Raw genomic sequence first — 25463 nt, 5'->3', positions numbered from 1 at the left:
CGACAATACCCGATTTCTACCCCCGCCTCGATGGGTAGAGTCTAAACAACCGGACATGATAGTAGGCCTTTCGCAGCCATAAAAGGGGTGGGATAGCTTGTCTTCGTTTCTTCCAATTGGTCTTTAATTGTAATATGAAAAGTTCCGCTGTAGAGTCATGACTATTCATGACGATTACGTTGTTAACTCTTGAATAGATATCCCACCCCTTTTATGGCTGCGAAAGGCCTACTATTGTGTTCGGCTGTTTAGTTAGACTCTACCCGTCTCTTCCAATTGGTCTTTAATTGTAATATGAAAAGTTCCGCAGTAGAGTCATGACTATTCATGACGATTACGTTGTTAACTCTTGAATAGATATCCCACCCCTTGTATGGCTGCGAAAGGCCTACTATTGTGTTCGGCTGTTTAGTTAGACTCTACCCGTCTCTTCCAATTGGTCTTTAATTGTAACATGAAAAGTTCCGCTGTAGAGTCATGACTATTCATGACGATTACGTTGATAACTCTTAAATAGATGGCTGCGAAAGGCCTACTATTGTGTTCGGCTGTTCAGACTCTACCCATCGAGGCGGTGGTAAAAATCTGGTATTGTCGGGCTTGTGATCTTATTGGTGATAAATTGATGCTAGGGCTTCTATCAAGGAGGTGGTATTTTAAGATGAAAGTGTAGTTGTCTTTAAAAGTGTTTTTTTAACGAAGGTGCCAGTAGTTATCCGGGTTTTTTTTGCAATAATTGCAATTTTTATCAAGGTGGTTTTTCTACACAGTCAAAGGTACCCTGAGTAGAATTTATCGGCGTGGATTAATATCACGTGGTGGTAAATGTTTTGAAATCTTTGTATTGTTTTATATTGTGTAGCGCACTAAGCTTCCCTAAAATATAGCGCGCTATTAGTACAATGTGTAAGCTCTTTCATTGTGAGGGGAGAGCTGGGCAATGGGGGACATGGGGTATTAATAGCAGACACACCTTCTTCTTATACGGGGTGTCCTCGTGAATACCGGTAGCCTATCCTTTCTGTACTATAAATATCGGAGGTCAACAAAAAGGTACCAGTAGGACTGAATAGGCCCTGGTCCCGCCTTTTTAGTGACTTGTCATACACAATCTGCAAAGCGCCGCTTCCCATACCGCCCTGGAACATTGACTAACAAAACATTAGAAATACCCGCTGGTGTGGCTTACATATCTTAAGTCAATGACTGTGATGCTCTGTGCATACACTAAAGTTTAAATAACACCGTTCATGGAGTATGAATAGCCAATTATAATACATGCAATATATGGCACCCCAAGAGGCCTCTTCAAAATGGCACCCGATACCTGTATTCACGAGGACGACTTGTATTTCCTGAAGGATGGTGCTGCTATGGTTTATACGTGTCGATTGCAGAAGAAAGCCAAAGTATGTGAGGGATGAATAACTTCAAGTTTAGATCGTCTTAGAAAAATTAATGGTCCAAAACAAAAATCTACCCCTCTGAATGTTTCACTGACCTGTATACATCATGATTCATGTGACACATGAATGATGCTGGTATTTACCAGGAGGCGCTCATTGTATCTTCGCCATCAACATTATCACCTGTACGCCGCTAGGTAAATAGAGGGCGTTGACCTTGTCAAGGTCATCGTGGGGTAATGGCAGACAGGTTTCTACTATTACCTGTCTAACAGCTTCTATAAAAGCCTTTAAAATAAGCAAGTTAAAAATGCAACCAGTTTATCGGGTTTTGTCTATGATTTATTTGCTCTTTCGAAGAGAACTGAATATGTTATTGAGGCTGTCAATATATGTTCATTTACGGAGTGATTAAAAATAAGAGGGGCGACTTCTTTCAACCCCCGCTCATTAGCCGCGATACAGAAAGGTACATCAAAGACATCTGACAATCTATGAAATGGTAGTTTCCTGTTATTTTCTTGAATTTGGATAACCCACTTGCCTAGATACCCTTTTAATGATTTACCTTCACAATAGGAACATGGTGTTATTGTATGTGGGCTGTCTCTTATGCTCGATTATTCATGAGGGAATAGGGGTACCTGTCCTGAAGCACCGGTGTAAAAGAAATGCAAGTCCCCCCGGAATCTAAGTCCGGTCCTTTTGTTGAAGTGAACAGAGTCGCCGAGTTCCTTTGTGGAAGATTATGTAGCTTACCTTAACCATTAACCACATTCGTTGACAATTCACAGCTATTGTATGGGGTCCTGCATTCCTAGGACGTCCATTATTTTTACACCTGTATGAAAACTGGCCATATCCTAGTTCCAATACCAATTTCAACCAAAGCCGATTCCTATGTCGAGTTCTGCTGACAGTGACTCTCCTCCAAAATGAATTTAATTTTGTATTTTCAGGGCAAAATTGACATTTCTGCTTGAAAAATTCACTTTGTTGTTATCCATTCATGCCCTGGCGGCGTTTTTAGAACATTTCTAGTCAATTATTCTGAGTAAGGTATTTTGAGAAGTTTTTTAAGGCACCCGATTAGATTATGAAAGGTAACGTACCAATTCCTGTTTGTCATATAGTGGGCAAATCCTATTACCCGACAACACCTCCACCTGATTTTCCCAACAAAGCTTTCCTCTATCAGAAATCCGAATGTAGTGATTTAAGGCAATCCCGATGTCCCCAAAAGACCACCCCCTTTCCTGGTCGAGAATGAACAATCGACTGCATAGAAAATGAGCAGACCACCCATGGTTCCACCCGCAAGGTTTACCAGTGGGCACCTAAACATTCTTAGTGTAGGTGAGGAAGAACATTTAGCCTATATTATTGTTGTTGATATGATCCAGATGGGAGGACATGTGTCTGAGGTGAAGTGCCTCTATTCATACACAAACTTCAATGCATCATTATATAACGAGCAGCCTCTTTTGATACCATTAGGGACTCATTTGGGTGAACATAAGGGCACCTAGAGTGTCATAATTCAAATAGCACTGCAATTCTTTCCTAATTTAGTGAACAAACATAAAGCTGCTGATTGCCAACCTCTGAAATCCTGCTCACAATTCGGATCACGCTGTGGGCCGTCACCTTGAACACATATGGAAACACCGTGTACTATATTTTGTGAAGATTTGAGGCTTTTCTGTCCTTATGTATTATACACGCTAGATGCAGATAGCGAGGGGGAGTTGAGGGCCACTTCCCTCCAGACATTAGCAAAAAATTGTCTTTCATTCAGCTTTAGGACAAGAAGTTTTTCCCCTCAGAGAATGGTACATGTCTACTCCGCAGAGAGCCCATCATCACCAATGACCATAAAAATGTTCAGAACAGCTCTGCATAGATTTTTTTAAAACAAGCGTCATCTACACAAATAGAACCGCAGCATACCTTTATCTCCTTGTTTGGTACTTGTCCCCAAGATGAAATCATCAATTGGGACGAGGTTACCAGTACAGGTAATAGCCAATGAGTGAATTATTTGTGATGTGCGAACTATCTTGCCTATCTGGGTGGCCCTAGCAAGTATGGCTTCAACAGAAGATGATTTATTAATAATCAGCCAAAGTGAATGCTATACCTAGCTAAAGTTATGATGATTTTGGTAATCAAAGAGCAATTTGTAATGCATGTCTGACATTGATGGTCCTTGTTGTCAGGATCATATGCTTCAGATCACAGGATGCTCAGATTGCCCCAAACACATAGGGTGCGTGGCACAATGGCATAGATCAATGTCTTATATAGGGCCTGGTTTTTCAACAAATTTTGTCACGAAGAAACGCTGGCGTTATCTCCCTCGGTTGAGTCCTTAAGACTTAATGCCAAGTTAAGTTAACGCCAGCGTTAGTGACAAAATTTGTTTTGAACAACTGAGCCCTGTGCCCAATGACGTAGACCTACTCTTTTATCCTCTTACCATCTGGTTAGATCTATGTGACTTACCCCAATCTTTAAGAGCCCCATGGCATAGATATACGTCTTTTACTCCCAGCAATTATTGTCTGAAGACGTAGATCTACGCCATTTACCCTCAATCGTTTGACGTCTAATGAAGTCGATTGCCGTCTTTTTGCCCAACCGTTGGCGTCCAACAATCTATAGACGATCTACATCTTTAATCCCAACCATTCAGTGCCAAATGATATAGGACTTCGCAGTCTTGTACTGTTTCGTGCGCAACGACTTGAAGGCGCCATTGTGGATATATATTTTAGATTTATTAATCAGAATCGCAGGATATTATTGGTACCAATTGTAAGCAAAATGGCTTGTGTGCCCATGCAACAGTTGTTTCATTATGTAGCTTTATCGTCTATTGTACACAATAGATTGATTAACTGTTTATTCAAAACCTGGGCCGCTTTCAGAACACAAACCACTGCACAACCTCCATTGTTCTATGCCACTTCCTGTATTTACATAAACCAATGGCCAACCTCCCTCACTCTAGATCACTTCGTTCATAGAAACCCACTGGACAATCACCCTTATTCTCAGTTATCATGAAAACCTATCACAGTATCGCTATATTACTATTTTCCCCTCACTTGTTTGATTATGCCATTTCTCACACTCTCCTGTTTAAACAGACGCCAGTAGGTGCCATTACTTCTTATCAGTTGCTGATACATTTGTAAGTATGTGGCCAGAGCGCTGCATTTATAACAGAAGATGTCTATGTTGGAGAAGAAACGCCGAATGCCTCCCACGACTTATTACACTTTTCATGACAAGGACTCATTGACAAATTATGCCAAATATTTGTTGCGAAAGTGTTAAGGCCTGATTCCATTGCAGGAGGTGCCGCCAGGCAACGCGGGAAATGACATGGTTTAGATAGCCTAATGTTGAGTGCCCGGCATTTTATTGACAACAGAGTGAGAAAATTTAAATTCCTGTGACCTCAAACCTGTGGAAAATGAGTTCTTGGCAAAAGAATGTCGCATCTTTTCATGAAAAATATTTTAAGTCTGCCCTCAAATGTGGAATAGGTGTAGAGGGGGTGGGGGATGGGAGAGGTTTCGTTGACCGCTCCACGATAGGAACAGGTGTGCTATGATGGCACACATGAAATACTGAGTGTTCAACTGTATATAACAAGTATCTGAAGGTTGTCTACCATGTTCCTCGGATTCTATATTCCCTGGGTCCTATGTCCCAAAGTTCTGTGTCTGCCAGGTTCTGTCTTCCCCCAATTCTATATATTTGTCAGTTTTTTTTGTTTGCAAGATTCAATGTTTCCAAGTAAAATGTGGGTTCTGTCTTCCCACGGGTTCTATATGTTCCTTGGTCCTACATTTTCCAGGTTCTCTGTGTTCGAGTTCGATTTTTTCCAAACCCTTACAACCTCACAACCCAACATATTAATTTTCACCTGCTCCCTTTCAGTCAAGGTCAAGCCCCAACAGTAGTTCAGAAACCAGTCATCAAGCAGGAAGATGGAGGCAAAACTCTGCTATTCGAATGCAGGATCGCTGCAACACCGGAACCAACATTCACATGGTATAGGGAAAATACTTTACTTAATGAAGGCGGTGAGTAAGGGCATTTGTGTTGTGTTGGTCCTCAGTCTTGACACAAAAAAGTTTCAGAACCCTGCGGAAAATCCAATGACAACATGCAGATGGTTTCAACATGCTGCCAGTAAATCCATCGCCCAAGTTGTCCCTTAACACGACGTAGATCTACATCATTAATTCCTGACCGTCTAGTTCCCAATCACATATATCTACGTCATCGGACAGGGGCGGGTCACAAACTGTGGCAGTCGTCTCTTTGAAATGAAGTATATTGCATTGACTCCATTTTATCGGGTAACCTTGAGCCCAAAGTAATTTCCTTACTTTCGCAATATGTCAGCGATCTGTGCTCGTTTGGGGCCTGGGGAGGATTTAGTGTGCTCTTGACACTTATCATGAAAGTTCACCCCTTGATTTGAAGTTTCTACCCTTCTGTTGCAGGTCGAGCTGTTTCCAAAGTCATCCCGGAGGCGGACAATACCTTCCTTGTGCAGCTGAAGATAACGAGCGTGACTGCTCAGGATGGCGGCAACTATAAAGTCAATGCCAAGAATGCTCACGGAGAAAGCAATGCATCGATTAAGCTCAATTTTGACGGTAGGTCAAAAGGCCCGAAATTTAAGTTGATGCTGAAGTCAAAATTAGCCATAGTTAGATGCAAAGCTCCGACTTCATATTAGAGATGGATGATTTGAACGCTGTGCATAGTTTACCAGGATAGCATCTTTCTCTTCTTCAGCATTTGCTCTGCACTTGGAGGCGTTGTTTTCCAGGGAATATTCCTCCTCCAAGGCAGAATTATTGCTTTTTATGTGCCACTATGGTTAGGCACCAGTGGGATTTGTTGGCCGAGTGGCTCCTTTCAGATATCAGCCTGAGGTCGAGTCCACGCAGCTACTCACGTTTCTCCCTTGGTGGGATCCTTTGCTTGCCCTGGTATACACCATATACAAGGAATCTCTACTGCCCACGTGCAATACGGTGTATTGTGGGATGTACTGTATGAATGCAGTAGATTGCAAACTCAGGGTTCAGATAGATCTGATACAGAGTAAAGAAACAAACCACAAAACAGGCGATAGACTTTTCAGGAATTCGATACCTATTGAATTACGGTTTATACATGATTTACTATCTATAGAAATGGTATATACTTCCATGCAGGCCTTTTCATAATATCCTTTGGTGGATACGAAACCCCCGCAGCCCGCGAACAATGCGCTAACTAACATTCATGGCAAAACCAGCGAAAGACATAACACTGATGAAGTTGTTTTTACGTGAGTCAGGTGGGTTTTAGGTCTGGGTCTAGCCGTTACCATACTTCAGGTGTAGTCTGTTCTTATATATAAATGCACTGAACAGATCATCTTACTGGTATGATAAGTGAAGTGTAACCAGCTATTTTGAGAGATGCAGGTATGCGTAAAGGCGAGGCAGGGCAAGAAATCACACAAATCAGGTACTTGAGAAATGGGTCAGTTTCCAACTAGATGTTTAGGATTAACAGGTCCTTCCAATTACCGACCAAAAACGACCTTCTCCGACGTTTCCCGGCGATCAGTTTTTATTTGCAAACAACTGTTAACGCCAATGCTCTGATCAACACCTCATATATTCCAAGATCTCCATAAAGTTGTGTATGATATATGTAAATTTCGTCACTTTTGAATGCGGGGAAGTTGATAATTCTGTGAATCAAATATCCGACCACAAATATTTCTGTGCACCGCCATCATTTTGTTCTTCTTTTCAGACCAAAACAAAGATGGCGGCACATAGATTTGAATTTTTGTAATGGGACTTTTTAGATTAAAAAAGTTCTTACTTTCCCTTCATTCAAATGTGATGACTTTTGCAGGTATCCTTAATGAAATGGCCAGGGCCATTGTGCTCACCTCATGTGGAGGAAAGATGGATAAAGAGCATGGTCTTGTGTCATGTAGTGTTAGGTTTGATGTAGGTCCAAGCAATTACAATTTCCCCAAAATGGCCAATTTACAGTACATTCGACCTCTGTGACCTTGAAAAGTAGGTCAAATCAAAGAAGACCCGGGTGACACATTGAATGGTTGTTAGAATTAGATGTACCTATGATATAAAATTGGTGCCAATCGGGCAAGTCATTACTAGGAATAATGGCATTTTGAAGAATTTAGGATTTGGCCCCCTCCCTGGAGGCCAAATGGCAAATCAGATCGCACCAAACTTCGGTACCTGAGATCACCTGACCAAGGGGTACATGTGTACTTAATTTGTGATCAATAGTCATTGTAGTTAAGAAACGTGCCATAGTTACGGCCTGACGGCCAATTTACGCCATTTGACCTCTGTGACCTTGACAAGAAGGTCAAATTAAAAACCTGTGTGACATATACTGTATGGTGGTTAGATGTACCCATGATATCAAATTGGTGGCAATCGGGCAAGAAGTTAAGGAATAATCACATTTTTAAGGTTTTTGGATTTTGCCCCCTGGTGGTCAAGTGGTGAATCATATTGGACCAAACTTCGGTCCCTGAGATCACCTGACTAAGGGGTAAATGTGTACCAAATTTGGTATCAATAGTCATTGCAGTTTAGAAACGTGCCATCATTACATCCTAACGGCTAATTTACACCATTTGACCTCTGTGACCTTGAAAAGGAGGTCAAATCAAAAACCCGGAGGATATATGATGCACCTTTGCTAGAAGTACCTACCATATTTTTTTCAAAATTTCCCGACTACTATTAAGGGAGATATTGCATATTTTCACTTTTAACGTTTGGCCCCCTGGTGGCCAAACCATGAAACGAATCGGACCGAAACTTGGTCTCCCAGGTGTCATTACATAAGGGTACATGTGTACCAAGTTTCAACTCAATAGCTCTAACAGTTACGAAACGTGCCCTGCTAACGGACGACGGACGACGACGACGACGACGACGACGACGACGACGGACGACGGACGCCACGGTATGGGATAAGCTCACCTCTGCTAAGAGGTGAGCTAAAAACGGAATAACGAATATAATTATCTTCTTTCTGGTCATAAAAAGCTTTATGTTTTAAGGTAAGAACCAAACATCTGGTTTAGTCGGCTATGGCCAAGAGTGGGAGTATCTTCTTTGCTTCCCAGAGAACAGTCTTCCAGGTTTTAAGCGAGCATTCGCTTCATTTTTAAGGAGTTCATTTTTTAGATTTCAAGTTTGAGCCAAAATGGTGGTGCGTATGGTCAACCCTTAAGGCTACCCATGGTTCTTCCAACATAGATGGTGTTCCTGTATCCTTTTGTACCAGCGAAAATAAGGAGGAACCATCCCGGCATCTGAAATAGACTATCCCTCCCCCTCAACAATGCATACTTAATGATTTCTTCCAGGCAAACATCTCTCCTGGTTCCTACAGGATAGAGGTAGTATTTTTGTGTGGTTCTTTGTAGTACGTGCTCGACTCAAACAACCCCATTTAGAATCTAACTACTCTTGTCCGAAATGTAAATAATGTACCGACGCATCATGACTGGTTATTTTATATGGTATGCTGTATTGTATGTGATTTGTGGTTTGTGGTATGTGGTATATGGTGTGTCGTATTTTATGTGGTAAGTTAATACTGTGGTCTTGAAGTTGATCAGTTTCCCCTACCTCAGTGTGAATGTCTCAGTTTAGAACAAGGCATATTTCTCGTTCTGTTAGATAACTTCTATTGGAAAGTTCTATTCACTGGCAGCTTTCAGTCAATAGAACAGAATAACCCTTATTGTTTGTGATGTTACACAGTGTGCTTTCTCGGCCATATTTTTGTATCAAAATGCCTATGATAGGGTTGACTAAGTCATAGGCAAAAGTCTCCATTCATGGATCTGATCTATCAGCCATTAGTGATACGGTAACAGGCCATCATAGAATCTATGATAGGATATGTGTGTAAAATCGATCGACGGATACATTTAGTGCCTGGGTCGACAAGAAGACAGACGAAAAGGTCAAATGCAAAAGCCTCTAAACGCCATTTCGAAAAAAAATGAGACGATTATAATAAAATGAAGCTAACAGTTAAAAACACCCAAGCGTCGATCGAAAACATGCAATAATACACCATTTTTTATGCAAAAGCCACTAGTATCGCAGCAGAAAAGTTGCAAAAACCATCGAGATGAAAGTTGCAGTAGAAAAGTTGCAAAAACCACTACAGTTGCAGCAGAAAAGTTATTAAAAAAGACCTACATGTAATGTGGATTTACATATATTTTTACATCAGTACCCTGCAGATTAACTTCAAGACCACACCACTGTGATTATTCACTAAACATACAAACTCTCCTGATAAGTATGTGAATAATATAATCATTGTATAACTGTTGATTTTTTGATTTTCTGACTAAATCTATATCTGACCGAAATTATAAAGCGGATTTCTCTTTTTTCTCAATATTCTTCAGTTCCTTTAATATTGATTAAACATTTTGTTATCCTTCTGCATTTCAGAGTTTAGAAATTCAGTTTGCAACTGTAATTCTACTTTTTTTCTTTTGTTTCTTGTGTATACGCCTCCTGATCTAACCTTCGTGCTACTCAGCCTGCAATCCCTTGCCCCTTTCCAACTCTGTCCAAGTCCAGCCAAGTCTGCACATTGCATCGCTTGTCACTGAATATGTATAGTATAGAGGAAATAAGGCTTAATCGTTATCATTCTCGATGATATGCATCCACTTTAACAGCCATGAAGTCTAAAGTGCACAACAAGCCGAAAACTATGCTCACGGCTCCCGCGGTTATTTCCCCATCAATATCTTCTATCTCATCTAACCTTCTCCTTCGTCTCATCTCACCTTCTCCCTCTTCCTCATCGTATTTGTCCCTCTTCTCATCTAATCTTTTCCATCTTTTCTCATCTAATCTTCTCCCTCTTTTCTCATCACATTTTCCTCTTTTTCCTCATCTTCTCAGTTCCTTCTTTTCTCATCTGATCTTTTCCCTCTTTTCTAGTCTTCTCCCTCTTTCTCATCTGTCACTCTATCAAGCACTCCAATAATTCTTTCCAACAATTTCCATCAGTCTAACATTCCTTGGCTTTAAACTCACTTTGTACCTTTTCTATCTTGAACATGATGAAATCATTTTGTCGGCTTTTGCAAGAAGTTCTTTTTTGCTAAGCCTATTTTATATGTTATGTGATGAATATCATCATGACTAGATTTTTAAGATGTAAAAAAATCCTGATGCACATATGATAAAATACACACTGATGTATCACTCATATTTTGACACAAATTCAGACAAAGATTTTTACTTAGCAATTTTTTTAGTGATGAATTACATAATGATAAATGTACATGTAGTTATAAGATGAAAAATGTTACTCCTCACATATACATGTAGTCTGAAATACGCATACATTACACTTACACATTGATACAAAGTCAGACAAATTGGCCGGACGACAGCATCTGTGCATGCCTCCTTAATGTTGCATCTTATAGCATCGAAGAGGTGACTCACATAATAATAAGAAGTGTTTAACATTACTACAAAAGTGATACTTTTTATAGAAAAGTACCGGTAATGCAATTAATCATTGGTTTCATGTAAAGTCTGTTTCTGTCATTCCTACTACCCATATTGTGTGCTAAATTAGAGATCTTCCCAAAATAATAATAATAATAATAATGTCATGCATTTATATAGCGCTCCTCAGTAACGGAACTGTTAAAGCGCTGTGGGATATCAAATTATTACCCCGGTCTCCACAGAAATCAATCAGGGGTTTCAAGGAGCAACCAGAAGGCGCTCACTTGAACTTGACCAGTCGGGGAACCAAGGAGTGACTCGGCGGGGAGTCGAACCCACGACCTCCTGATCATTAGGCGGACTCTCTTCCACTGCGCTACCGCTGCCATAGGGTGGAGCCAAAGAAACTAAACTTATCCTTTATAGTTACGGAGAACTTTCAAAACATAACCCTTGTTGATCGGGGGTGGAAAGATGCACCAATGCAAAGAAATACCCAATACTGAAAAGGTTAACCTGGTTTGCACGTCTTAGTAAATTTGGGACTTCTATTTGTCCAGGTACTGGTATCTGGCTTCTATTATATTGAACACTTTACAGTAAGCTCATCAATCTTATGTTACTCTTTGGCTTTGAAAAATATAGTTATTACATCAATCTTATGTTACTCTTTGGCATTCGAAAGAATGTAGTTAACACATCAATCTTATTCTACTCTTTGGCTTTGAAAAATATAGTTAGCACATCGATCTTATGTTACTCTTTGCTTTCAAAAATATAATTTGTTCATCAATCTTATTTTAGTCTTTGGCTTTCAAAATAGAGATTAAGCTCATTAATCTTATGTAACTCTTTGGGTTTCGAAAGAATGTAGTTAGCACACATCAATCTTATTCTACTCTTTGGCTTTGAAAAATATAGTTAGCACATCGTTCTTATGTTACTCTTTGGCTTTCAAAAATATAATTTGCTCATCAATCTTATTTCACTCTTTGACCTCCAAAAATGTAATTAGCACATATATCTAATTTTAGCCTTTGACTTTCAAAATATATTGTTAGCACATCAATCTTATGTTACCTGGCATTCAAAATATATAGTTAGCTTATCAATTTTTGTTAAGTCTTTGGCTTTCAAAATATTTAGGAACTCTTTTGTTTTCCAAATCTAGTTTAGCACCTCATTAGTCATGTCAGTCTTACTTTACTCTTTGGCCTTTAAAATCTAGTGAACAGTCCACTCTTATTTAACTCTAACTTTATTTCATTTTAAGTTTGCTGTCAAAAAATTTAATTCTTAGTCTAACCTCTACTTGAAGCTGCCATGCCTTCAGTTCAAACTTTGATCTCGACCTTTGGTCCTAAATATGAATTTTTCCACGAACAGAGCCAGCAAAAGTGAAGGGCACGAGGCCCACGTTTCAAGGACAGCCATCTATAAAACAAGTGCGTGGGAGAATTATTTTTGAAGTAGTACTCATTGCTGATCCAATGCCTGAGATGACCTGGTTTTTAGAAGATAAGTTGCTAAAATCGGATAGACGTCACAAGATGCTGAGGACGTCTAAAGGAACGACGTACACTGCTACGATGGAACTGATGGATTGCAAACCGGGCGATGGCGGACTTTATAAATGTGTTGCAAAGAACGCCGTGGGGGAGGCGACCGCTAACCTGAACTTAAATATACCAGGTTAGTCCTGAGGTGACGAGTAGGTTGCAGCGGTGATGACATTGGTAAAAGATGTTCGGATCGATACTCGCCAGTTACATTAATCGTCTTTTATTGCTTACCGAAATCGTTTTTTATTGTCACAATAAAAATATCAATTGACCAGTTGAGTTCTAAGAGCTACAATTGAAAAAGAGTTCTAAAAGCTAAAATTGACAAAGTATAGTATTATATTTATTTCAAGGAACAGGGTGTCCCAAAAATTGTACCTAAAGACGAATAAACCATGATGGTAAAATTGAAATCATGATGTCATAAATGTGGGGTTTGATCAGGTTGAAATAATCGTCTTTTAAGGGCAATATATTCTTAATTTGATATACACTCTTGAAGTAAATATTTTCTAGCCTATGAAAAACATTTTAAGGGTTTTTGGCCAACACAAATATGCATCCCATAGAGGTATCCCAGAGAAATTAAAAACCCCTGATGCTCTTTAGGTTTGCAAAAACTTCAGCAGATTTTCCATTTCCCTGAATATTCTCCACGGTGTACTGGCTTTTGTTAAAAGATCAAAAACCCTAATTTTTAAAAGTGCATGTACACCTGTTATTGACAATAGTGATTGAAGTTTTAATTAAGTTGTAGTCCTGTTTATGAGAAGGAATACACATTGCTTTGGGACACCCTGTAACAAAGAAATGAATACCCATTGTACCCTTGTTATTTTCATGTCCAAGTGTGAAAATCCGCCCCATCATGTCAACAGCTTTCCTGCCCCTCCCTCACAAGCTCATTAATACATACATGTACCCAAGAAATAAACACAAATTGCTTTTATATCACTTTCTGGCCTGAATCCTTTGTCACATTTAGATGGTGCACATCATAAAAGACGGATGCTGATCTGGCAAATTATAATTTGGCTGCCAGTGTGCAAGATCGGGAAGAAATTAAGCTGAAACCATTAAAAATGTGCACTCTTTATAATTATTGTCTTTAACGAACATTTCTATGAATTACAAAATTTCTTTTGACCTTTCCGATCAGAAATAATATAAGCAATTTTGATTTTTGTGAGTTGAAAGTATTTGTGAAATCGACAAGCAGTAAACGTCTTCGGAAGTTAGGTGATTTACAGTGCAGTGAGGATAAACTCCTGCTAAAGCACCAGGCAAATTAGCGTTTTGTTGCTGCGACCTACGATCATGATCGTATGCACATAATTACGTCTTTTTGTGGCCGTCGCAAGCTTCTGCAACGGTGATTGCTGCGACCTGCAATCAGTGTTCATCCCGACATGACCAGTTTTGCCCGCAGACAAGGGATCATTTGACTGCTTATCAAAGTGATAATTGTTGCAGGTTGTAGCAAGAAAGATTGAAGGTGGCTTAAGTGTTCAGGCCAGATTGTGAAGGATAACCCGCCCTTATAACCACCCAGTTGATCAGCTTACGCTACCGACCCAAAATTAACCCTTAATACTACATGTACCAGTAGGTTGGAAGGAATATTGCTTCAGGAAAACCGGAAGAAGCACTCTTGATAAAAACGTATGAATGTAATATATAAATGATAACTAACTTTTTAAATCCAACCTTTTAGCCGCGGCCGCAAAACCCGCAGGATCTGCTCCAACCTTCGAGAAACCCCAAATCAGACAAGAAGCAAATGGAAAGAACATTATCACCGAGGTCCGCTGTTCTGGCAGCCCAAAACCAACGTTCACCTGGTTCAAAGGGGCAGCTCCGCTGAAGACCACTTCAAGCCTTAAGACCAGTGAAAGGGTGGAGGGGGACGTGTATATTCTTATTCTGGAAGTTATTGTAAGTCCCTGTGAATCTAGAAGTTAAAGTTGGTGTTTATGGTCTGATATCAACTATCATGAGGTTATCTACCTGTATAGACAAGTTCGGTTGTCAATAGAAGTTTTGCTAGTACCCTGTTCCAGGAGCAACTATTTCGAGACAGGCTAGCATTTTAGCAAGTTGCTGCCATGTCAGCATCAGGCTTGCAGACTCTAAACATTGGGACAAATATCCTCACCAGGTTTTCGTTTCCTTTCAGAACTTTGATAAATTCAATGCTGGTACATACAAACTCCAGGCTAAGAATGAGAACGGAGAGGCAAATGCTAATATCACCTTGAATCTTGATATGTAAGTATGTTCATAGAAACTATAGTTATCATAATGCAAAGTTTGCGATAAATTGGTCAGGCCTGGCCTGGAGGGAGGACGATGTGTAAGGGAGTTTTCGCAAAATCACTGAAACACCAAGCCCAGAACCCATCTCGTTGTTCAGTACCGTGATCCTGCCGTGATGTCAGAGTGTCGAACATGGGTAAGGCAATCGCGCTGGCGTATCGGGGACTTTGTGAAAACTCCCCGAAAGAGGGGAGGCACGGGCATTCGCGTACAAGATGGAGATGCAAACGATCCCACTTGTAGAGAAAACACTTTCACATTGACCGGGAAAAGCCCCTGATCTTAAATCATTTCCAAAAAATTATTGTCCATGAATTGCCGTTTGCTTCCGAACTCTTCAAATGAACAATACATAATAAATCTCCCAGTTGAGTAGTTTAAGAGAAACTGCTCCAGCGTTAATTAACACTATCCATGCTCTCATTTCAGGCTACAGCAGCTGATGCAAGCGGCGCCCGAGCAACAAGAAGGTTGGTCTAATTCCTTTAGGCTTACGTGGGTGCACTCGTGCCATCACGTCTTGTCCGGCATTCATCGATGTCATCTGGCGTCCGTCAACAATGGTGGCACGCTTGCTCACCATTCTATCAGGAAATTTGAAACTTGGATGTGTGCATGTCTTATGACACTATGACTTGACATACAATTAAAAAACATTGCAATTTAGCCTACTTTCTTGGGCTCATGGTGGCCATCTTTGAATATCTAATTTCATCCATATCTCGTAAATGCTGATAGCCAGAATCATGATTTTCTTTAATGAGGATACTTCTGATAAGACTACATATCCCGGCTTTTGATTTTACCTTCTTTCCAATGTCTTAACGATCAAACTCTCTAAAATTCATTCAAGGTGACACACTTGGTGACTATTTCTCGTAGACTCTTCAAATCGGCTATGAAGACTTCTATTAGGCACCTCTTCGTCATGACAAAGCTTTAGGTCAATGTGACCTACTTTTGAGGTGTCTCGATATTTAATCACTGGTGGTTAATAAATTTGGACGTTGTTGTTGACAAAACAATCAAAGAAAAGCAAAAATAAATGAAATATTCAAAACAAAGATGTAAGGAGGTAGGACACTATAACCTTTGTATCTCATGATTTTAGCAAAACCCGCGGGATCTGCTCCAGTCTTCGAGAAACCCCAAATCAGACAGGAAGCAAACGGGAAGAACATTATCACCGAGGTCCGCTGTACTGGCAGCCCAAAACCAACATTCACCTGGTTCAAAGGGACAGCTCCGTTGAAGACCACTTCGAGCCTCAAGACCAGTGAAAGGGTGGAAGGGGACGTGAATATACTTAATCTAGAAGTTATAGTAAGTCCTTGTGGGGTCGGAAGTTAAATTTGGTGTTTATAGTCTGATATCAATTATTATAGAGGTTTATCTGACTGTATATATAAATAAGTATGGTTATGCTTGTAGCCTGTTCCATTGGCAGTTATTTCAAGACTAACATGTCGGGATTGGAGCAAGTGGCTGCCATGTCAGCATCAAAACTCCATAATTATGGGACAAATATGCCAACCCAGGCCTTCGTTTCCTTTCAGAACTTTGATAAATTCCATGCTGGTACATACAAACTCCAAGCTAAGAATCCAAGCGGAGAAGCCAATGCTAATATCACCTTGAATCTTGATATGTAAGTATGTTCATAGAAACTAGTAATCAGATTACCAAGTTTGCGATACATTGATCTGGTTGGACCCCGCGGGAGGACGATATAACAGAGGGGAGTAGGTGGCATATATGTCATGTTTGTAGCAGTTGGGGATGCGAACGATCCCCCTTCAGGAGAGAAATATTTTAATTTGACCGGGAAAAGCCCCTCAGCTTAAGTTATTTTAAAAACTTAATTGGCCATGAATTGCCGATTGCTTCCGAACTCATCACATGACACAATAGATTATAAATTTCCCAAGGCCAAGTTGAGTAGCTTAACAGAAACTGCGCAAGTGCTAATTAACACTATCCATGCTCTCATTTCAGGCTGCAGCAGCTGATGCAGGCGGCGCCCGAGCAACAAGAAGGTTAGTTTAATTATGATTAAGCTCACATGGGTGATCTCGTGTCATCAAGTCTTGTCCGGCGTCAATTGTTGTCGTATGGCGTCTGTCAACAAACCATTGCAATTTCACCTACTTTCTGGGCTCAAGAGGGCCTGCCATTTATTAATATCTCATTAACTTTGACAGCCAGAAACTCCTAATTTTTACTGGGGATACTTCTGATTAGACTACATCCAATAATATCCTGGCTTTTGATTTTACGTAATTTTCATGGTCACTGGGGTCAAACTCTCTAAAATTTTACAGAAAGTGCCTGGCACACTTTGTGACAATTTTTCCTTGCCAGCCACTTCAATATGGCTATGAAGACATATATTAGGCACCTTTGTGTCATGACATAGCTTCAGGTAAATGTGACCTACTTTTGATGTGTCGGAATATTTAATCACTGGCAGTTAAGATGATTAATCTATTTAAAATCGGATTTTGTTATTGACAAAACAATCAAAGAAAAACAAAAAATAAATGAAATGATCAAAATAGAGATGTAAGGAGGTAAGGACACTTTAACCTTCGTATCTTATAATTTTAGCGAAACCCGCGGGATCTGCTCCAGTCTTCGAGAAACCACAAATCAGACAGGAAGCAAACGGGAAGAACATTATCACCGAGGTCCGCTGTACTGGCAGCCCAAAACCAACATTCACCTGGTTCAAAGGGACAGCTCCGCTGAAGACCACTTCCAGCCTCAAGACCAGTGAAAGGGTGGAAGGGGACGTGAATATACTTAATCTAGAAGTTATCGTAAGTCGTCATGCTGTTAACAATATGTGACCCATCTCGCCAAATAGGGTCAGATCTTATTAATGAGCAGTCAGTGACAATACAATGTAGTATAATTCATCTAATTTTGGTCCGCTTTCAGATGAGGAAATAATTAGCCTCTCAAAGACCATACCCAATGTCTGAGTATTCTGCTTGTCAATTTGGCAATAAAGGTGATGGCCGGAGAATCTGACCAAATTCATTTCTGCTACTGAAAGTCCAATTCATTTCATGTTTGCAGGGATGGTGTTTTTCATAGTGTGATGCTCAAATGCTGTGAAAATAAAAAATTATGATACCCTGGCCTTACCTAATTAAGGGACACTTGAATATTTATGGAGCCTTAAATTCACTGAAGAAATACCAGCATTCAATATGTTCAACTGACACGCGTCTTATTTATTGAATGGATCATGGTTAAAACATTGGGCTTGAAATATGCTGCCATTTTCATGTGAAATATACCCAAAAAAATATAATTTGAAAAAACGTCTTTTTCTTCCACTACTGTACTTATTTTCATGTAAATTTTTCAAAACCACATTGTAATCCAAAAAACGAATATCGCCATGTTGCTGTCCTTACATTCCTATCTGTTGCATACATCATGTGATGTCTTATCATTTTCCTTTTCTTGCAGAACTTTGACAAATTCCATGCTGGAACGTACAAACTCCAAGCTAAGAATCCAAGCGGAGAAGCCAATGCTAATATTACATTGAATCTTGATATGTAAGTATTCTTTATATACTACAGAAATGAGAGGCCCTTGCGGGGTTTGTTTGTTGGGTACCATAACACTAACAAGTGTCATCTGTCCACTGGATTCTAATTAACTGGAGATTGTCTGGTGAATTGAAGGGGTGGTGTTCGAATCAATCTTCTTGGGCAAGGAAAAGATAATTGCAGTTATACACTATGCCATAGTGCATTAATCATGCATTCAATTTTGCTAAGCTTGGTGTATAGGTCAGATTAAAATACATGAAGCTACCAATAGTGGTCTCTCCTATATTGCAGTATATCGCAACTGGTGCTTGTACGTGAATGGGCATTTCACTGAATTCAAAACACAACCCAACTGTGCATATACGTCATCCATATATCTCCAATTTGACCCCTCAGCTCCTGCCCATAGTGCCCCTTTAATAAACACAAATTAAACAGAAACTAGTGTACGATGCACTTAATATCAACATTAACATAATCCAAACTTTATTTCAGGCTAAAACAACTAGCGAACGCAGCACCACAGAAGGCAGCACCAAAGCTGGAGAGACCGAGCATCAAGTTCGAAAACAATGGTAAGACAGCTGTCGTCGAGATCAAAGTGCTGTCAGAGGAAAAGCCGAGTGCAGCGTGGACGTTTGGTCCGACAACCCTAAAGGATGGTGGCCGTTACTTCATTGACATTGCCAGAGAGGGAGAGGACTATGTACTTGTTTTAGAGATTGACGAGGTGAGTCCACTGTTTCCCGTTATTAACAGTCGCGAGTATGCTGTACATGAGGATGTGTGTGCCCCCCCCCCCAAAAGAGAAAAAAAACGGTACAGCAATGACAATTATCGCAGCGATGACACTCTAGCCCGCTGCTTGGATGGAAGCCCAGCTCTGTGATGTTTTGTTTTGCAATGTAATGTACGTGCATGTAACTATTAAAACTGATTATGGATTGGATTTAATATGTAGAAGTTTCGATTCTTGACTTACTCATGTAGACTTTCATAGCAAATCGCGATATGCGCTTATATCCAACATTAAGAGTTAACCTACCATGGCATTGTCCATACAATGCCTGTCCTCCAAATTTCTTAGCAGTCAGGCCAACAGTAAAAATCATGATTTTTTTTTCCAAATTTTCCCGAAAAAAGTGATGATGCTGTGTTTATCAAAATAAGGATTAATTTGGAGGATGAACCTGACACCATTTTTTATCAACTTTGATTTTAATCACTCCAGCTTGCGCAACAACCGTGTGTATTCTTCAAGAATTTCCAACACTGTCCAATGCATTTTCAGTTAAATTCCTAACTTTTGAGCAATTTTTTTCATTTAGCTATAATGGATGTACATTGTATGTCGTTTTGCGTTGAAAATCTTCATATTCGTATTTTACTTTCCAGCCCAACAACAAAGATTCGGGAGCCTATAAGTGCGTTGTGAAGAATTCTGGAGGTGAAGCTGTGGCTAACATCAACCTCAATATCGCTGGTAAGTAAATTATGATGGCATTATATTAGTGTTTCGTTGGGAGGTTTTTAAGGGTGTGGTGCCCTGCCTCACAAGGGAACACCTTTTTCGCCTAATTTTTTGTGAAAAAGAAATCGAAGAAATCATTTTGTTTTTGTTAACTATATGTCGGTTTAAGTAAATACACGTATGGTGCATGTAGTGAAATCAAAAGCAGATATTTTTGTTGAAAATTTTAGGCGGGGATCATAAAGGGGTTTACCATTGCTTACAGTATTTTCAGTGTTTAATATCCTAATTTCAACCTTTTTAGAAATGAGAAAAATTGAGGAGGAGGAAAAGAAGAAAGCACCGGAGGACAAGAAGAAGAAGCCGAAGGACAAAAACAAACCGGAAGTTGAAGAAGAGATCCAGGAAGAGATCGTACAAGCCGAGGAAAGTAGGCCTGAAGAGAGTGCACCGCCATTGCCGGAAGAGAAGAAAAAACCGGAAGAGAAGAAAAAACCAGAAGAGAAGAAAAAACCAGAAGAGAAGAAAAAACCAGAAGAGAAAAAACCAGAGGAAAAGAAAAAGCCGGGTGACAACAAGAAGGTCGAAGAGAAAAAGGAGGAGGCAAAACCTGCAGAGCCTGAGAAAAAGGAACCACCAAAGTTCACCCAGAAGTTGAAGGCAAAGGTAGGTTTTGAGTTAACCAGCAAGACAGACCACCATTAGCTTTCCCGTGAGTTTTTCTGGTTGATTTGACAATGGTTACTGTTTAGGTCAAGTTCTGAATCTAAAGTGTGTACGTGCTACTTTTAGCCTGGAAATAGTTGCTGCCATTTTATTTCGTGGTTTTGTGAAATAGCAAGGTTTGTGCACTTTTAATATAGGGTTTTAATAACTCCATAACATAAATTTCAATTATATTTTCTTTTCCGTGGCCATTGATTTTTGTAATTATCTGTAAATGCGAAAAATGCCAAAAATAGAAGGCAAAACAACTTCTCCAGTGTTTACTGTACTCTGGTCTGTCCAGCAAGTGACACTGGTGCAATTTTCAAGCAGTGATTAGTACAGAAATTTTTATATATAATCCTACGAGTTTGAGGGTAATTGTATTTGCCCAGTTTGCGGCGCACAGGTATAAACGACGACGCCCTGGTGACATGGTGGCAAAACGTTTTGTTTTACCAAATGATTTCTTTATTTCTCTAGACTTGTCACAGCAGCTGGCTTTGTTACAACTAATCAAATATGTACTTGACGCCAAAAATATATCCGCGTTAATTGATTCAGGTTAAGACTGTCCAACCTCATGAATATGCAATATAGTTATTTGACTTAAGCTTTCAAGGAATGCAATATAGTGACAATTAAGAATTCTTGTTTGCTTCAGACTGTTGAGGATGGCAACGAGGCCGATTTTGAAGTCAAGTTGACTGGAACTGAACCCATGAAAGTCTCATGGTTCAAGAGCAGGAAACCGATCAGAAAAACTAGGGATACTCAGTTTTCCTACGCAGACGGTGTCGCTAATCTCCATATCGATGAAATATTCCCTGAGGATAAGGGAACAATTGAGTGCGAGGCTGTCAATCAATATGGAAAAGCGAAAACAACTTGTGTCCTGGATGTCAAAGGTAAGAACCAACATTTCTTTAAATGTATGTTAAGTTTTATTTGATTTTAGTCCAGTTAATATATGGTAGGGCCCACCACTATTGATTTTAGTCCAATATCTAGCCACCACTAATTGCAGCAGAATGAAATTACTTTAAAAAACTTATTTTTAGATAGCCATTGGGAATCATCCTATACCACTTTATAGATACTTTCAAATGGAAGATTTTCATCTTATGTCTCAGACCTAGAGTAATGTGTTTCTGAGGTTGATTATCTTTATATCTACCAGATTATGATTTTTTTTTTTTTAATTTTACTGGATGAAAAAATTAGTTTAAATTGACGAACTTGCACCCATGAAATTAGGCATGTTCCACTCCAAAGACTTCATTGATGACTTTTTAGTCTGTTCTAAAGTAGACACATCTCATGCGGACTAATTCCACTAGCGGAAGGGATTCAAACATTCGCTGTCACCGCAAACGTTCGTAGGTTCCCGCTGTAGTGGAATCAGTCCTTAACTGATAAAAGTGATTATCTTTTCCGTTGAAATTAGTGGGAGGATTTGTACGAATTACCTCTCAATTTACTGGCCTATTTCTTCATATAAGCTACATGTATCTTGTGATAATGAAGCTCTCTTATTTCAGCCAGGCAAAAAGCTTTACTGTTTATGAGCTAGGTGGGAGTTTGACTTTGAAAAAAATGTATCAGAAACACAGTTTCACCATGGCATAGGATAATAAAGCATGAAATAAAACGAACTGCCAATTGGACGATTAATTTGGGGCTATTGTAAAACAGATAGATGTCAGCAAGAAATATTCTTCAGACTCGCGTCAGGGATATGACTGGACCAGAAAAGCGTTACCTGTCTAATTCACTCCAAGTACATGTATATCTTTTAATGATAACAAATTCGATACTAGATGCTGAAAAGTGTATGTATCCAAATGCCAGCCAGGGGTATGTTGGCAGTGATGCCATCTATGTCTTTAATGAATTTATGACTTAGTAGTGGATATAGCATTTCGCTATATTTAGTAAGCTATGAAACAGGATCAGTAGCATAACCTATAAGTAATGATAGCGGGAGAATGATGGATGAATCAAATAGATAGATATACTGCGTTAATGAAGACAGATATATCTTCCTCAATATTCTGAATGTGAGATATCAAACATGTTTAAACTCTTTGTCCCGGAAATCATTATACAGTCTGCACAATGATAGATCATTAACATTCGTCTCTTTATGTTATCTCATAGAGAGCAAAGATTGATAGAATGTTAGCGATATGTAAAAAGGTTCTGGTTAATGTCAACAAATGACTTTGTGAACAATAAATTGCTGTTTCTTCAATATACTCAGAAGAAATAAATCAGGTAGAATTTAAAGGTTTATCAATATAGGGAGATCACTTGTATAGTGGTTAGAGTGCCAAGCACAAAGTAAAAAGGTTGTGGGTCCAACATTCGGAGGAACTGCGCTGTTTCGCTTTGTGTCCTTGAGCAAGGAACATAATCCTCTTTGCTACTCTCCACCAAGGAGTAAATGGTTACTTATAGTTGGCAGATATAGTCATATGTCGAGTCCTAGCGCCGAGAGGCATCTGGACTGCATGCTCCTTAAACAGGAATTCACAGGTTAGAAGCTAGGCAAAGCGCAAAGCGAAGCGAAGCGCTTGTGCCGAAGGCAAAGCGCCTGTGAATGAATTGTAAATCGAGCGCTATTCAATTGCTGAACCTTGTTTTCATTATCATTAATGTTGATAGGTCATGAAACCCCTGGCTTTACCCGAGTATTTCTATAAATCTTAATTCACTTCCTCGTCAAGGTGAACCAGGACACTGTCACGCCGGTAGATATGCGGGGGAATTGTTCGGAAGTTAAACTGTCACGCCAGAATATATGTGCGGGTAAATTATATCCCCGTTCAAACCCTGATGGTGAGGTTTTAAATGCTTTTAAAGAGCATGTACCTGGTATCCAGGTGAAGTTAAGTGAGGTCTTCTAAGAAAACACCCACGATAGATATCAAGAATGCTTGATATCCATGTCGTAAGTGCATGAGGAGCCTTTTTCCTCACTGCACTGTTTCGATTTCACACATGGCTTTCGTAAGAAAGAACCGCTGCGTGTGATATTATAGCTGGTTAAGACAATTGTTCGGTTGCCTTTGCCAACATCTAGTCATTCATAAGAATGGAATTTATTTATAGAGGTTCCTGTGTGTGATAGGTTTTCAGGTTAACTGAGTACAACCGATAGTTGCAGGGCTGCTAACCTGTCATTACTTTAAGTAGATCTGTGTAGTGCTGAAAGGTGCTGTTTCTAACAGTAACCTGATGAAGGTAATTTTCAGAAATAGTGATGAGTTTTAATTGTTTGGATTGAAAATACAAAAATGTACTAAAAAAGCAGAGAAGTTATAGCAAAATGTTTCTGATAACACTCTTAGTCCCCCTATTATAAAATGAACTTTCTCAACTGGATATTTCACCAAATTTTGTTAATGTCTTTCAAATATAGCAGCACGTAAGTATGCATTTTTTCTCGCCCCTGTACATTTTTATTGAAACCACTGTATCATACCTTAGGTGGACAATACTAGGAGGTTTCAGAACTGCACACCTTTAAATGAGCTATAGCCCCAAAACAGAAGATCGTGTGAACGATGGTGTATAAAGCATGCAAGGTAGTAGAATACCTGGACACAAAATTGATAGTCAGACTTTGCAGTTCCATAGCATATTGCCTTACTTAGTTTCATAAATCATGAAATCTATAATTATCCAGAAATTTGTGAGAGAATGCAAAAATTATAAGATGTGCAAAGTTTGTGGTTAACAGTCGGATCTGCAAGGCAATGACTATCAATAAGTGATGACTTGTAAGAAGCCTTGCATGTAATGATGATTATCGATTCCATGATTGCAAGATGGTGGATCGACTGTTCAATTGCCCTGATGCATGGCCGGTAGCAATTGGATGAGGTAGTTGATAATTAGGCGGTCACACTGTTTTTGGGCTGTAATTCCTTAAAAGGTTGTGGTGACGAACCCCCAGTAGGTGACTGCGTACTTCAGGGTTGTTTTGGAACCTTTTGCTCCTTTGTGTTGCAGGCAAGATTCAGCCTCTTCAGTAGAGAAGTACTCTTGCCCACAGCACCAAACTAAGGGGTCAAAGAAGATTTCATTAACTGGTGTAATGTGCTGATGAAAGAGAGGGAACCAAAGCAATTGGCAACATTTTCCGGGACGAGATATTCCCGATTATTGAAGGATTTCCATTTTTTCTCTCCTAAAAAGGACTTCAATCCACAGCAGAAAGGGAAAGATTTATACTCCGGCCTCGATAGAACTTTGGAATCGGACAAAATATAACCATTCTAGAGGCTTATTTTGCAGATTAGGGTAGATCGAAGAGCAGGATTTTCACATGAAAATATTTTTTTTGGTCCGGGAACTGTCACATCCATGCATTTTCATTCAAGTCTAAATTTTCACAAATGCTGTGTAGTTCAAATGATGTCTTATGCTTTGTGGATTTCCCTCTCTCAACTGCACACAATCCAGTGGTTATCGAAGTAACATTCATATGGAACAGTGGTTGTATAATCAAAGCTTTTTTCTAATCCTTTATACCATCGGATGAATTTCAGGGAAATGTCACATGAATAACTGTTGCCCCTTTTGCCTTTCTGAATTGCTTGGTCCTCCTGTGCATGAAAAATGTTTGGCAACATGTTTAGGTTGATGGAGTGTGTAGGCTTGCGTTTATTTGATGGTAAACATGCAATGGGTTGCTGTTCCATTACAAAATTAATTGAATTGGTGGCACCTTGCAAATCGGCAACATTGGCAACAGTTGTTCACCTCTTGTTTCAGTCCAGTCCTTCATCATGGTATATACCACCCCCGCTCATTTTAGATTCTCAACCGCTTATAATTTCCCAGCCTAC

At 39.6% G+C, this 25463-nt stretch overlaps 1 protein-coding gene across 8 annotated transcripts in view; it reads left to right on the top strand.

Annotated features, from left to right (window-relative positions):
• The window catches only part of LOC135491955 (twitchin-like), a 192226-nt gene that overhangs the window by 30801 nt on the left and 135962 nt on the right, over nt 1-25463 (top strand). For 6 of the 8 annotated variants that reach the window (XM_064777941.1, XM_064777944.1, XM_064777945.1 and 3 more), the window contains exons 4-19: nt 5358-5503; nt 5930-6085; nt 8854-8886; nt 12371-12676; nt 14261-14481; nt 14723-14814; nt 15292-15332; nt 15974-16185; nt 16419-16510; nt 16858-16898; nt 17470-17681; nt 18343-18434; nt 18927-19161; nt 19827-19914; nt 20207-20568; nt 21272-21515. In XM_064777941.1, the coding sequence (XP_064634011.1) occupies nt 5358-5503; nt 5930-6085; nt 8854-8886; nt 12371-12676; nt 14261-14481; nt 14723-14814; nt 15292-15332; nt 15974-16185; nt 16419-16510; nt 16858-16898; nt 17470-17681; nt 18343-18434; nt 18927-19161; nt 19827-19914; nt 20207-20568; nt 21272-21515 (2573 nt within the window). The remainder of the gene's footprint in view (nt 1-5357; nt 5504-5929; nt 6086-8853; nt 8887-12370; nt 12677-14260; nt 14482-14722; nt 14815-15291; nt 15333-15973; nt 16186-16418; nt 16511-16857; nt 16899-17469; nt 17682-18342; nt 18435-18926; nt 19162-19826; nt 19915-20206; nt 20569-21271; nt 21516-25463) is intronic. The other 2 variants (XM_064777939.1, XM_064777946.1) reach the window with 2 other exon arrangements.

This window comes from Lineus longissimus, chromosome 8, assembly GCF_910592395.1.
Source record: "Lineus longissimus chromosome 8, tnLinLong1.2, whole genome shotgun sequence".
NCBI lineage: Eukaryota > Metazoa > Nemertea > Pilidiophora > Heteronemertea > Lineidae > Lineus > Lineus longissimus.
Note: the sequence above shows the minus strand (reverse complement) of the source record. Positions and strands in the feature narration are given on the sequence as shown.